Source organism: Coregonus lavaretus (assembly GCF_964263955.1).
Source record: "Coregonus lavaretus genome assembly, chromosome: 1".
Classification (NCBI taxonomy): Eukaryota; Metazoa; Chordata; class Actinopteri; order Salmoniformes; family Salmonidae; genus Coregonus; species Coregonus lavaretus.
In genome coordinates, this window is record NC_139988.1 from 18,525,560 (window position 1) to 18,540,991 (window position 15,432).

Below are 15,432 nucleotides of genomic sequence, written 5' to 3' on the forward strand. Positions count from 1 at the left end.
CAGGAACCCATTATCCTCCAGTGCTGTCATATTCCAGAACTGCAACCTACCTGGAGTGCCCAGAAGTACAAGGTGTTCAGTGCTCAGAGACATGCCCAAGATAAGGAAGGCTGAAACCCACCACCACTGAACAAGACACATAAGTTGAAATGTCAAGACTGGGCCAAGAAATATCTGAAGACAGATTTTTCAAAGGTTTTATGGACTGATGAGATGAGAGTGACTCTTCACGGACCAGATGGATGGGCCCGTGGCTGGATCAGTAACGGGCACGGAGCTCCACTTCGACTCAGACGCCAGCATGGTGGAGGTGGGGTACTGGTATGGGCTGGTGTTATTAAAGATGAGCTAGTTGGACCTTTTCGGGTTGAAGATAGACTCAAACTCAACTCTCAAACCTACTGCCAGTTTTTAGAAGACACTTTGTTCAAGCAGTGGTACAGGAAAAAGTCTGCATCTTTCAAGAAGACCATGATTTTTATGCAGGACAATGCTCCATCGCATGCATCGAAGTATAATAATAATAATAATATGCCATTTAGCAGACGCTTTTATCCAAAGTGACTTACAGTCATGCGTGCATAAATTTTTTGTGTATGGGTGTAACCCACTACCTTGGCGTTACAAGCGGCGTGCTCTACCAGCTGAGCTACAGAGGACCACTCCAGTACTCAAGTACTCCACTGCGTGGCTAGCCAGTAAAGGCCTTAAAGATGAAAGAATAATGACATGGCCCCCTTCCTCACCTGACCTAAACCCTATTGAGAACTTGTGGTCCCTTCTTAAACGGTCGATTTACGGGGAAGGAAAACAGTACACCTCTCTGACCAGTGTCTGGGAGGCTGTGGTTGTGTCACGCCCTGGCTCTGGGGACTATGTTATGTTGAGCCAGGGTGTGTAATTCTATGTTTGATTTTCTATGTTGGGCTGAGTGACTCCCAATCAGAGGCAACGAGTGTCAGCTGGGTGTCTCTGATTGGGAGCCATATTTAACTGTCTGTCTTTCACTTTGTGTTTGTGGTTTCTTGTTCATTTCGGTTTGTGTTAAACTGTAGACGTCACGTTATCGTTTATTGTTTTGATCGTGTGATCAGTAATAAAAGGATATGTTCACCTTCAACGCTGCGCCTTGGTCCTCATCTCTAACCAACGATCGTGACAGGTTGCTGCTGCACAAAAAGTTGATTGTCAACAGATCAAGAAACTGACAGACTCCATGGATGGAAGGCTTATGACTGTTATTGAAAGAAGGGTGGCTATATTGGTCACTGATTTTTTTTTTGAAATGTCAGAAATGTTTATTTGTAAATTTTGAGTTGTTTGTTTATTATTCTCACTTTAACAAATGAAAATAAACAAGTGAGATGGGAAACTTTTCGTTTTTCATTTAGTTGCGTAATAATTCTGCACACTAATAGTTGCCCAATAATTGTGCACACATAGATATTCTCCAAAGAAAGCCAAAACCTCACTTTTACTTTCTTAAATATTCAGGTTTGAGGTTTATTAACATTTTGGATTGACCGAGAGCACTGTAGTTGTTCAATAATACAATTAATCCTCAAACATACAACTTGCCTAATAATTGTGCACACAGTGTATAGTGTACTACTTTTGCCCAGTTCTATAGGCCTTGGTCAAAAGTAGTACACTTTATAGGGAATAGGGTGCTATTTGGGATGCAGTCTGTTTTTGGTGCAGCTCCACACATGACATACTACCTGCTAAGAAGAGAAGTTTCCATCTCCTTTATCTGGGATATGGTGTGTGTCCAAAATAGTGCCCTATTCCCTACATAGTGCAGTACTTTTGACTAGAGCCGTATGGGCCCTGGTCAAAAGTGCTGCACTGAATAGGCAATAGAGTGCTATTTGGGACATAGATATGCTCTATCTATCCTCCATTCTAGCTGGTCTCCCACCACCCAGTGTCTCCCACAGCAGTCATGGATAATAGATTATCCAGGCACTAGCCCAGGCCCCACACTGATGTTACCCAGAGAGAGCTGTGGGTGTCTGGGAAGAGAGGAGAAGGTTCCTGTGGGAAGAGGGTAGATGGATGTGAAGATGGAGGTATGAGGTCTGTGTGTGTGTCTGGGGAGAGAAGGGTCCTGGGGGAGGAAGGGGAGATGGAGAGATGTGGGCTGTGCTGTGCTCTGTCTTCCATGGCCTGCCTGCTTTCTGGATGGTTACACATGGGGAAACTGGCTCTGGGGAAAACCCAGTTCACTATGCACCTGTTCCAGATGAGGACCTCATACTTGGACTCAGGAGAATGGAGGCCCTGGTCTGAGATGTCCAGGTGTCGTCTAAGATGGAGAAATGTTTCATACAGACTTAATAATCAGTTTCACTGAAGAGGCAGTGTGTCTGGAGATAGGGGTCTTGGGGGAAAAGTTAAGCTGGCTCCTGGCTGGGTCAAGGTGAGCAGACAGGGGCTCAGGATAATGTAGGCCCAGCTCGTAGAGAAGTGTTCTCATCTGTCCAGGTGTTGATATTTAGGAGAGTTTCATATGGACTGTGTATCCAGCTTCACAAAAGAGAGAACAGTCCATCAATGGGGATTTTACATTTACATTTTGGTGAATCAGCAGACACTCTTATCCAGAGCGACTTACAGTCAGTGCAGACGACCTGATGATGTGTGAGTCTGGGGAGAGGGGTGTTGGGGGAAGAGGGGAGGCTGGCTCCTGGCTGGCTCTACCTGGGCTCTGGAGAAAGACCTAGTTAGTTCACCATGCACCTGTTCAAGGTAAGCAGACTTAGAGGGAGCATGGAGCATCCTGCTCTCAGTGAAGTTCTCGCACCTGTTCAGGTGTTGATACAGACTGTGTATCAAGCTTGAGCGAGAGAGCGAGAGCGAGAAAATAGTCCTTCACTAGGGAGACTGTGTGTGTATGTGGAGGAGGGTCTTGGAGGAGGAAGAGAGGCTGGCTCCTGACTGGCTCCCACCTGGACCCAGGAGAACTCAGTTCACTCTCCCCAGACTCTGCGTTGCACCACAGGAGACCCAAAAGAATGCGGAGTCTAATCTGCTCTCAGAGAAGTTCTCTCACCTGTCCAGGTGCAATAAGACTTTGAAGAAAGTTGTATGGACTTTATAATCAGTTTCACTTTTCATGACTTGTACATGGGAAAAGGTGCTGTGTGGGAAGATTGCTGTGTGGGAAGATTGAGGGAGGCTGTGCTCAGACTCCCATGGCCTGGCTGGTTTTCCTTAGCTTGGGTACCAGTCTGTTTGTGCTATCACTAGGCAAGAAGTGGAGTGATGCCACAAATAGACTGGTACCCAGGCTAGGTTCACTTGGCCCTGGAGAAAACCAGGTTCACTCTGAACTCTCAGAGATGTTACCAGTGCAGATGCATCATGACTTAGAAGCAAAGTTTTGTATAGCCTTTTTTGAAAAGTTGTGTATGGACGTAATAATCAGCTTCACTAGAGAGAAAGAAAACATGACATATCCTTACACACACACACACACACACACACACACATTAACCCGGTGAATTAGAACCTTAGTGGGCAGGGATTTACCCAGGGGCCAAGTAGGACACACATCAACTAGGAAGGGAAGGAACACTCAGGACAGAACCGGAACACAAATCCACATTATAACACACTTCGGCCTCCTACCACAGAGGACATGATATAAACCATCCAGAACATAGTAATGGAGTATCACTGTACCCTAGCTGATGATATGAGTGAAAGATTACAGGAAATGTGTGTTATGTGCAGTGTCCCCTTATGAAAAAAGATTGCAGTCAGAATGCAGTATAACTGCAGTGCGCTGCAAATACTGTGCTGCGTCCAAAGTAACACACATTTTTTTTACTGCAGTAATTTTGCAATGTAACTGCAGTTAGAGTGTAGTATAGCTGCAGTTATTCTGCAATTACTGCGTCCAAAATACTACTTTGTGTGTGTGTGTGTTTGTGTGTGTGTGTGTGTGTGTGTGTCTGTGTCTGTGGCTACTCTGTGGAGGCATTATGAGATTCAAACAGTAGCTAATTTATTTCTTGCTGAGCCTATTTCTGTCAATATTTACTAGCAGCAGGGGCCTCTTGCTTCAGTGGTCAAATAACACTAGAAACATGTGCAACAGACCCATAAGCCACTGATAATGTATGAGGGTAAAGAGATGTGGAGAGCGTTGGGAAGAATGTTTGGGCGTATCTGAGGAAGAAAGAGGACAAATACATCAGTACAGACTTTGTAGCTAACTGACTTTCGTCTTTTTGGCTGACCATGTTTGTGTTGTAGTGAGAGAAGCATCAGTGGGTGGTTTTCACTGGGTTATGGAAGCTGTATTTTAGTGTAAGACAAATCTGACCTCAGGTCGACTTAACTGTGTAAGGTGACATGACACATGGCTGCTAGTAGCCCACCACAGCTAACTAGCCGGCATAACACAGCTAACTAGCTAGCACACAACAGCTAAATAGTATAACACAGATAACTAGCGCAACACAGCTTACTAGCTAGCACACAACAGCTAACTAGCGCAACACAGCTAACTAGCTAGCACACAACAGCTAACTAGTGCAACACAGCTAACTAGCTAGCACACAACAGCTAACTAGCACAACACAGCTAACTAGCTAGCACACCACAGCTAACTTAGTAAGACTAACACGTATGTGTCTTTCTGTCTCTCTGTTTCCAGTTGACGGCTGCATACATAAAGCGGCAGGCTCCTGTCTATATGAAGAATGCATCACACTCAACGGCTGTGAAACCGGCAACGCCAAGATCACCTGTGGCTACGACCTACCGGCTAGATGTGAGTACCGTTTAATCCATTATGATCCCTGTTACAATTTTCCCTGCCGTGGGTGCTGTTTGGACGCTACACAATACCTGCAATGAATACAGTTCATTCTATATGATCCCTACACATTGAACATGATCCCTGTGAAACATGTCGCTGAACATGTGAAACGTTGGGACATGATGTTGCTGCTATGCATTACAGCCAATCGGAACATTGTAACAACATGACTGCCAACCTAATTATCACTACACCACCCACCCACCAGCTACAAGATCACAGTTAACCTACCCCATAGGCAAAATTGGTTGCAATGATGTCCAGTATATCCCTTCTGTAAGATATTGTTGCCAGTGATGTCTGCAACATTACATAATGACTACACTGACATTGTGAATCACACCACTGCCTCACTGCATACTGAATCACATTGGGGACATTTTAGTAATTTTGGGATGAATCCTATCAATCAGCCCATCGAATTGACAGTTGCTTGCACACTTTATTTGTTTATTTTTGGATATAGAACAACAGTTCCATCATCGTTTATTAGTAGTGATTGGCCATTACTGATGAATGGGTTCTTATTATTAGCAGAGTCATTATGATTATGATGGGTAGGTGTTTGTTCTACGCCCTGTTGAAGGTGCCATCTGTACACAAAGTCTGCATCCCAAATGGCACACTATTCCCCTTTACAGGGATTTTTCAGGAATAGGAGGCAGGTAGGAGGTGTATAACATGCATTTGTCTGCGTGTGTGTGTGTGTGAGAGAGAGAGAGAGAGAGAGAGAGAGAGAGAGAGAGAGAGAGAGAGAGACTGGTAATGGATGAAGAGGTGTGTCTGTGGACACAGCTGGATTGGGGGAGTGATGGGGTGATATAGGTCCATGGGTAATTATTTGTAATGCACTTGCCACTCTTAAAAAGCTGCCACAAACAACGTTCCAAACAAAGCTGGAATAATATGGTAGGGTTAGAGTTTACAAACAAAAAAACAAGTGTATTTTTCTTTGGTACAGTTCTGTCATACTGTATTAAACATCCCAGTGGTAGTGCCTTGTCCCTGAAGAGTTTCTGTAAAACAGAGAGAGGGGGTGCCTCCCAAATTGCACCCTATTCCCTATATAGTGTACTACTTTTCACTAGAGTCCTATGAGCCCTGGTTGAAAGTAGTGCCCTATAAAGGGAATAGGGTGCCATTTGGGACTGACCCAGATACAGGACCAAGAGAGCCTGTGAAATTAGAAGAGGGTTGGAAGCAAATGAAAGTTATGGAGAAATTGGTTTGTGTTTAATGTGTCTTAAAGCTGTCAAACAGGCCAAGCAGATAAACCCATGAGTCATGCAGGATGACGGACAGGTGGTTCCATTGACTGCTATGGAAAACACACACACGTGCACACACACGCATGGACACACAGTCTGTTTCATTGTCTGCTATGGCAACACTGTCTGACACTTCCATTACAATTTAATAGCTATCCATGTCAAATGTCATAGTTTAATAACTTACTATGTCACTATATCACAAGTTGGAAACAATCTCGGGCCCTGGGCACATCTTCTGTAGGGGAGAGTGGTTTAAGTTGAGCCATTTTTTACATTCAGCATCATTCCGTCAAGTGAAATATAGCATTCTTTCTAACAAAGTTATCTACATATATTTCAGGATTTGTGTATCCCTGGAAATAATCTGAATGCATGTAAACATAACAGTTTTGAAAACATAGTTTGTCCCAAAAAAGTGGTATCTTGATACAGCTACGGGACAGGGTAAGTTAAGCCGTCTACACATTTCTGTACTGAAAGAAATATTACCACTACCTTTTTAAGACCATGTCCATCTTTATTTCCCAAACACAATTCAACACAATCACAATAGTTTTTTTTGTCTTTTAATCATTTTAAGCATCTTTTAACACAGGCCTAATACCTAACAAACACTATGTACTTTTTTTAACACTTTAACATAGGCCAGGCCCTGTTGTTACCTCATATCCCAGATATAATAACATGAGTTTGGAATGCATCAGAAAAGAAGAGAGCAACAAATTGATTGAAATAAGTCTTGTCAGTTAGTTTTCTCTTCAATATGACACTTCTCTGCTGCTAAATCCCAAACATATTTATTTTTTCCTCTTGTTCGCATCGCTGTCATCCTTACTATTTCCACTGTTGACTGCTCTTGGAAATTGACAGCTTTTTTAACTTCCCTTCTGTCTGTCTGTGAATGCTAGGCTTTGACTAAATAACTATTTTCTCTGGTTGCTTCCAAAATGGCACCCTATTCCCTATATAATGCACAACTTTTCACCAGAACCCTATGTTCCCTGGTTGAAAGTAGTGCACTATGTAAGAAATAGGGTTCCACTTGGAACGTAGCCTCTATCTGAAGTCTCTATCAGAAGTCTTTCAGACGTTCATATTATTTTCTTTTTTGTCATGAATTGTCCTTGTGTGACTTAATATCTGTTGTCCTCTGCCTACGCAGCCATTCTGAGCCTGTCACTACGGAGTGTTCTGTTCTCATTTGATCAATTCATAAAATCCTCACAAAACATTCTTGTTCCCCTCCCAAAATGAACAAAACAGTTACAATGGCGAAGACAAACAGTAGTACAAAGGTTTGTATTATGTTTCATTTTAATTTGCTGGTAATCAACATTTCCTTGTTTGTTTTGATTGACATTATGCTCTGCTCAGCCTGGTTTGTATTTCCTGCTTTGCCCCTTTTTACACACACACACACACACTTATATAATAAATAATATATACAGATTTAGGATCTTAATTTGACCTATATTGTCATAGCAAAATAATCCTGCGGCAACAGGATTTGAACATTTAGTAATGTTGCTTGATCGATGGTTAGGCTATTAGCTGTCCAAAAGTAGGCTACATGAAAAGTACAATATTGTTAATATAACCGTGGGTTTTCAGTTACTTTTTGCAAATCACGCAGGAAAATTCTCAGCAACAAAATAGTGACCAAATTAAGATCCTACATCTGTAGAAAATTTTAATGGAATATATGGGTTTCGTATGTGGTGTTTAGTTCAAGGCTAGCCTACGTGTGTACATATAAAGGATTTAGACGCTCTAGTTTTTCATACAAACACACAATTATGTACTCTCCCCTGGGCTAATGTAAATGAAGTGGACTTACTGAAATTGAAATGAAGCTAATTCAAAGACGTTTGCCATTCTCGCTTACTAACGAGGTGAATGTTGCCAACCCCAGGAAATATAGAAATATAGAAATTCACTTTATTAATTTCTCCTTTGATATTAATGTTTTCACTTGTGTCTGTTTCATAAACTATTTGATTTGAAGTTGATTTGACTAATGATTCAAACAGATACTGTTTGGGTAATTGAAACATGGGCTGTGCTGGGTTGGCTATCAGCCTGTGTGGTGTGGTGAATACATAGGCCATATTTCAACAGTCAGACGTCTATGGAAGAGTCACATATCCATGGAAATTGGGTCAGAGTCACACTAACTCTCCATAGGTACGAGACTCTAAGCTAATATGGCCACCGTACACTTAGGTCACTCTGTGGAAAAGCTTCACTGCAGATGAATCATTAGGGTAAGGAACCACACAGAATCCCAACATACATCATATTGTTCCTTAGTATCACACAATATAATCAGGTAGTGTTTGGGAACACATCAGAGTCAAACTTCAACATAACAGAATGATGTCATGGCTGCTACGGCGGCAGTGTGATCGTGAGTGCGGGGCGCTGGTATGTTAATATATGTATGTGTATTTATTGTTTTAAAACCAGACCCTGTCATGCCTTATTTTGTGACTAGACGCACACACACACACATGCACACACACACCACACACCTGACATATGTTTACAGATGGTAATATCCATCCCATTTCCAAGACTGTCAAGGAAAAGGTGGAAGAACGAGGGACAGACAGAGAGAGAGAGAGAAACTGAGTGTGAGAAAGAGAGAGAGCGTGAGAGAAAGAGAGAGAGCGAGAGAGAGAGAGGACAGAACAGATGGGCTGTTTACCGTTTAATTCTTGGCAAAGACAAGTCTCTCATTTCCAAGGATGTGGCCTTTCTCCACGCTTTCCAATTTTACCCAAACACTGGGGCACCGTTCCCAATCTGTTCCCCCCCAAATTTCCCAATATCTCCCTCAGGACAGCCCTGTACTGTACCATAGGGAAGCAGGCCAATGCCAACCTCTCCCCCTCTCCCCTCCTCTCCTCCGCCTCACCTCTCCTCTCCTCTGAGACCAGTTTCAGCTGGGGGCTGTAGTCCCCCCCTGGAGAGTGAGGCCTTGAAGAGACTTTCCGGAATATTTGCATATTTTTTTGCCTATAGTTCTGAAAGTAGCACTCAAGAGCCAAAACGGGTCCCTGAAAATTGCGTAGTACGTCATACAGTATATGTGAAGTACATCTTTGATCTCTCTTCTGTGTCACTGAGCCGTTTGGCCCGCCCTGGAACCTCATTGGATAACGCTGGGTAGGCCTGGGCCAGCCTTCTTCTTCTTCCACTGTTCAACTCGTCAATGTGCATCTTGCTACAGTAGCTGTCACTCAAATGGCGAGGGGCAGAAGCTCAGTGGCTGGAACTCGAATTGCTATGAGGCTGGCCCATGTGGGCCAAGCTTGCATTACTCAAAATGGCGCCAGACAGCTTCCAGAAAATAGTCGCTTTCAAGCTAGAGATTTCGTGGCTAATTGAGGTAAGACAGTAATTCTGCTCATAGATTATTCATGATTGATACATCCAGCCCAAAGCGGGAAGTAAAAAAAAATTATGACCTAGTCGCCAAAGTTCAGGAAAACCTCTTTAATTTAGTTATCCAGAGTAGCTTTGGATCTCCCTCCCGCAAGGCACATACACATAGCAGAGTTCTCCTCTCCTGTCTCAGGGTGCTGATGAGAGCCACAGACCCTTTCTTTCTAATCAAATCATATCAAATCAAATGTTATTTGCCACATGCGCCGAATACAACAAGTGTAATGCTTACTTACAAGCCCTTAACCAACAATGCAGTTTTTTAAAAGTGTTAAGTAAAAAATAGATAAGTAAAAAAATAAAAAATAGCAAATGTCACTAAGTGAAGGTCTAAGGTAGAATAGTATTGCTCTACCATATCCGAGTTCTATGAGATGAAATACATTCTGTAGTTGCGTTGAAAGGAGTTGTGAATTATCTCAATTTCCCTGAGCCGGTCTAGACTCTTCTCCTAGTAGTGAATAGGGCTCAATGGGTCTTCTCTCAAACAGCTTCTAACCCTTGTATGTAGGGTTGTTCTCAAGTACAGTATCTTTTGCACTGTATAGTGCATTGTGGTTTTATACAGTCACCTTGAAAGCTTCATGAAAGAGTATTCTTTCTGTCAAATGTACGATGAGAGAGAGAGAAAAACAGAGATATAGAGAGAGAATCAGAGAGAGAGAGAGAGAGAGAGAGAGAGAGAGAGAGAGAGAGAGAGAGAAACAGAGAGATAGACAGAGAAAACAAGGTTATTCTTCTCATCAAATGTGAATCTCTCCAACCAACTGGCCTCAGGCACAGATCACAATCTGTCAAGGGCGCTGGTAAATTATATCACTTTAGCTAATATGGAAATTATAAGAAAAGGAGGGAAGGTACAACTAGTAAAGGAATAAGAAATAAAATGCTTCCTCATGTCTGGGCAAAGAGTTGGTTTGCATCCCAAATGGCAACCTATTCCTTATATAGTGCATTACTTTTGACCAGGGCTCATATGGGTACAATTTTGGGGGGGGAAATAGGGGTACAATTTGGTGTCTCAAAGGGACTGGTTTGCCCCTCAGTGGAAGTAGCTCAAAGTAATGATGTGAAATCTTAGTTGTTCATGTTTGGAGCATGACATGATGCGCTGAGCGAATGGAAATGACAACTATAAAACCCGGCCATTTGGAGATATATATATTTTTTCTATCCTCAGGAAGAAAATGACCGTCCATTAGTCCTCACTAAGCAGTTTAGGCTGAGGCTCAGTGGTTGACAAACTGCCCCTTTAAGGCTCCATCCCTAATTGCAGCCTATTCCCTATATAGTCCCTATATAGTGCACTAATTTTGACCTGGGCCCTATGGGGAATAGGGTGGCATTTGAGACCCACTTGAGAGAGTACCTATTCACATCTGGGACTGATTATGATGGTCGGGCCAAGGATTATTAATCAATGATTAATCATTATCCACGTAGCATAGCAGAAAGACTCCAAATAAAACCCTGTCTGTCTATTACATCTGACAGGGAAATGGTCTATTTGACCCTTGGATGTGTCTCAAATGGCACCCTATTCCCTATATAGTTCACTACACTACCGGTCAAAAGTTTTAGAACACCTACTCATTCAAGGCATTTTTTTTATTTTTACTATTTTCTACATTGTAGAATAATAGTGAATACATCAAAACTATGAAATTACACATATGGAATCATGTAGTAACCAGAAAAGTGTTAAACAAATCAAACTATATTTTAGATTTTAGATTCTTCAAATAGCCACCCTTTGCCCCCTCTTGGCATTCTCTCAACCAGCTTCACCTGGAATGCTTTTCCAACAGTCTTGAAGGAGTTCCAACATATGCTGAGCACTCGTTGGCTGCTTTTCCTTCACTCTGAGGTCCGACTCATCCCAAACCATCTCAATTTGGTTGAGGTCAGGGGATTGTGGAGGCCAGGTCATCTGATGCAGCACTCCATCACTTTCCTTCTTGGTCAAATAGCCCTTACACAGCCTGGAGGTGTATTGGGTCATTTTCCTGTTGAAAAACAAATGATAGTCCCACTAAGCCCAAACCAGATGGGATGGCATATCGCTGCAGAATGCTGTGGTAGCCATACTGGTTAAGTGTGCCTTGAATTCTTAATAGATCACAGAGTGTCACCAGCAAAGCACCCCCACACCATAACACCTCCTCCTCCATGCTTTACGGTGGGAAATACACATGCGGAGATCACCCGTTCACGCACATCGTGTCTCACAAAGACACGGCGGTTGGAACCAAAAATCTCAAATTTGGACTCCAGACCAAAGGACAAATTTCCACCGGTCTGATGTCCATTGCTTGTGTTTCTTGGCCCAAGCAAGTCTCTTCTTCTTATTGGTGTCCTTTAGTATTGGTTTCTTTGCAGCAATTCGAACATGGCCTGATTCACACAGTCTCCTCTGAACAGTTGATGTTGAGATGTGTCTGTTACTTGAAGTCTGTGAAGCATTTATTTGGGCTGCAATTTCTGAGGCTGGTAACTCTAATGAACTTATCCTCTGCAGCAGAGGTAACTCTGGGTCCTCCATTCCTGTGGCGGTCCTCATGAGAGCCAGTTTCATCATAGCGCTTGATGGTTTTTGCGACTGCACTTTAAGAGACTTTCTAAGTTCTTGAAATGTTCCGTATTGACTGACCTTCATGTCTTAAAGTAATGATGGACTGTCATTTCTCTTTGCTTATTTGAGCTGTTCTTGCCATAATATGGACTTGGTCTTTTACCAAGTAGGGCAATCTTCTGCCAAATAGGGCTACCTTGTCACAACACAACTGATTGGCTCAAACACATTAAGAAGGAAAGAAATTCCACAAATTAACTTTTAAAAAGGCACACCTGTTAATTGAAATGCATTCCAGGTGACTACCTCATGAAGCTGGTTGAGAGAATGCCAAGAGTGTGCAAAGCTGTCATCAAGGCAAAGGGTGGCTATTTGAAGAATTTGTTTAACACCTTTTTGGTTAATACATGATTCCATATATGTTATTTCATAGTTTTGATGTCTTCACTATTATTCTACAATGTAGAAAATAGTAAAAATAAAGAAAAATCATTGAATGAGTAGGTGTTCTAAAATATTTGACCGGTAGTGTACTTTTGACCAAAGCCCTATTCTGACCGTAGGGCGCTGGTCAAAAGTAGAGAACTATATAGGGAATAATCCTTGTGAGTTACATGAGTTGTTATGTTCAGCTGAAGACAAGGCTTTGTGGTTAGGAAGTCAGTCAGCCTTAACCTGGTCCCAGAGCTGTTTGGGCTATCATGCCAAGTCCTGACAATTATCATAGGAGTTGAAAAGACAACACAAACTGATCTGGGACCAGGCTAAGGTAATTTATCCATAGATTTATAGATCAGTAGTTTCAAGTTTTAATGTCACAGTGAAATGCCTTTCTTGTAAACTCAAAACCCAACAATGCAATAATCAATAACAATGTATTACTAGAAAAAAAAACACCAGAAATAAGAATAGGAAATATGAAATACACAATAAAGTAAGTAAGCATACTATATTCAGGAAATATTTAAAATGTCAGTTCCAATACAATATTTACATGTGCAGGGATACTGGAGGTAGATGTAAGGCGACTATACAACAGGATATAAGATAAACAGAGGAGCAGCAGCTTGTATGTGAGTGGGTTTGCGGGTGTGTAGAGTCAGTATAAATGTATGTGCATATTATGTGTGAATGAGCAAATGATGGAGTGAGTGTTTGTGTGTGTGTTGGAGTGACAGTGTGTGTGAGTGTGTAGGGCCCTGTGAGTTTTCATAGAGACAGTGCAAAGATACAAAGTTAACTCAGATAGTCCGTGTAGCTAATTTGTTAGCTATTTATCAGTCGTATTGCTTGGGGACATGTATCCTTTGTTTTAAGAGTTTGTCCCCAAGATGTCCCCTGAGTTGTGTTTTGCATGCTTTTATGTTGAGCATTTATTTTAAAGTTCATAAAGTTTAGAGTTTGTAACTGTTTGCCTTTTTGTCTCTAGTGCCATTCTATTTTCATGGAGAGAAACTAAAGCTATCTCTTCACAAAACAAACAGAGAGAGAAAAAGAGAGAGAGAGAGAAAGACAATTTGCGAAAACGCTTGATTAAATATTCATCCGTCAGTTGGTGTTCGAATTTTCATTCCAAAATATTTTGGGAATGTGGTCATAAAAATAGGCTAAATATAAAAAAGCACAACAAGATCAAAAGCTGTGATAAATTATTAAACCAACACTAGAAACTCATATATTATTTGTTGTGGGTGGCAGTGTCAGTTCTTATTCTATAAAAGAAAACAAAATGATAAGTTGTTTGTCATGATGATTCTGTCCGGTTTATATCTGGGTTAAATGGTCTTCTAATGACTGGACAGTAACCAACTGTATTAGCTCGATAGTTACTCCACTGTCTCCTTAAACAGGCTAGGGAGCTACTGTTCAGAAGGACCTCTCACTGAATCCTTGTTTCCATTGGCACTTTGAATTGGTGGCAAATTCGAGCTGGCTCGAAAGGAATTCTCAAATTCGAGCTGGGTTGGGGAAAACAGGACCAGTGTAGCCCAGTTTCACAACTGGTGCTTGGACCGATTATAATTCAGGCTGGTGACACCGTTACTATGCAACCACGTATTCACTGCTGGATGCTGACATGTTTAGCTTGTCTGGGTTTGTGCTCTTTGTTGCTGTTAGCTAGCACATGGACAAGCAGTACTGCAGTAGTCAGACATGACACAAATTACCACCATAGCTGGATCCATCATTTATTTTTGAACTACACAATAAACTTTTATGAAAACAGAGTTAGCCCTTGAATGCTAGCTAGCTAACTTTAGCTTGCAAATCAGAGTTGAAACAAGATAGCTAGCTAGCAAGCTAACGTGAGCTAGCAGGGATTTTAGCTAGCCAGGTCGTTTTGAAAGCTAGCTAGCTACACCCTATCGAACCTGTCTGCTTTGTTTGGTTAGCTAGCTAATTGCATGGCAAGCAAGCAAGGTAGACTGTAAAACCAAGTGTTTAGGATCTGAATACATAACTAAACACTTTTCTGTAACAATTTTTAAACACGTCAAGGCATTTAAAGTGTCTATGAAAACATGGACCTCGTTGAAGACCAAATGCAGCCCCCGGGGCAAACTGAGTTCGACACCTCTGACCTAAACCATCTAAACTGGAACAACCATCTCAGTAACAGGTGCAATGAGTCCAACCCCTTACAGATTGGATTAGTTTAGAAATATGTAAGTTATTTATCTTTGTATAGTATAAGATCAATTAATCAATCAATGTGCAAGGGGAAACATATATATATTAAAACAAAATATTTTAAAAATCAACCTGCAACTAAGCATCCTGGGAAATATGATAATGAGGCCCCTCCCACATCTTTTTCACTCAGTGAGCTAACGGAAATTAACTCAACACACTCGAGTAACAACAACACCACGCGATTGAAATGTAGAATCAAATGTCCTGTTCAGTTGTGCTGAAATGTAGGTAAGGTGACAGACATTCCTAACACTGATCTGAATAAAAGGCATGGAAAGTCACATACATTTCTAATGACTAAATGCACTCTAAACAGGATGATGGGGAAGTAAACACTAGTGTTTAAAATCTGAACACTTAGGAGATATAGGTGTTCTCCTGGTTGGAAACTGATTGGAAAAAGCTGACTATAATGTTTAAAATTGCATTCTAAAGATATGTGTTTAAGATGAGAATACTTATTGGCAAATCTAAATGCCTAATGTTTAAGTTTTAAACACTGACGTTTAGGTTATAAACGTGTCATATGTTTATAACCTAAACGTATGTCATATGTATGGTTTTACAGTGTAGGAATTAAGCTAGCTAGCCTGTTATGCTAGTGATGACGCTAATCG

The 15,432-nt window shown here is 41.6% G+C and overlaps 1 protein-coding gene across 1 annotated transcript in view; it reads left to right on the plus strand.

Moving 5' to 3' along the window:
• Window positions 1-15,432, plus strand: part of LOC311123960 (ADP-ribose glycohydrolase MACROD2-like) — a gene marked incomplete at its 3' end in the record, with an annotated part of 814,537 nt that overhangs the window by 417,709 nt on the left and 381,396 nt on the right. Inside the window, 1 exon segment of the mRNA XM_084158236.1 lies at window positions 4,667-4,783. Within this exon segment, the coding sequence (XP_084014362.1) occupies window positions 4,667-4,783 (117 nt within the window).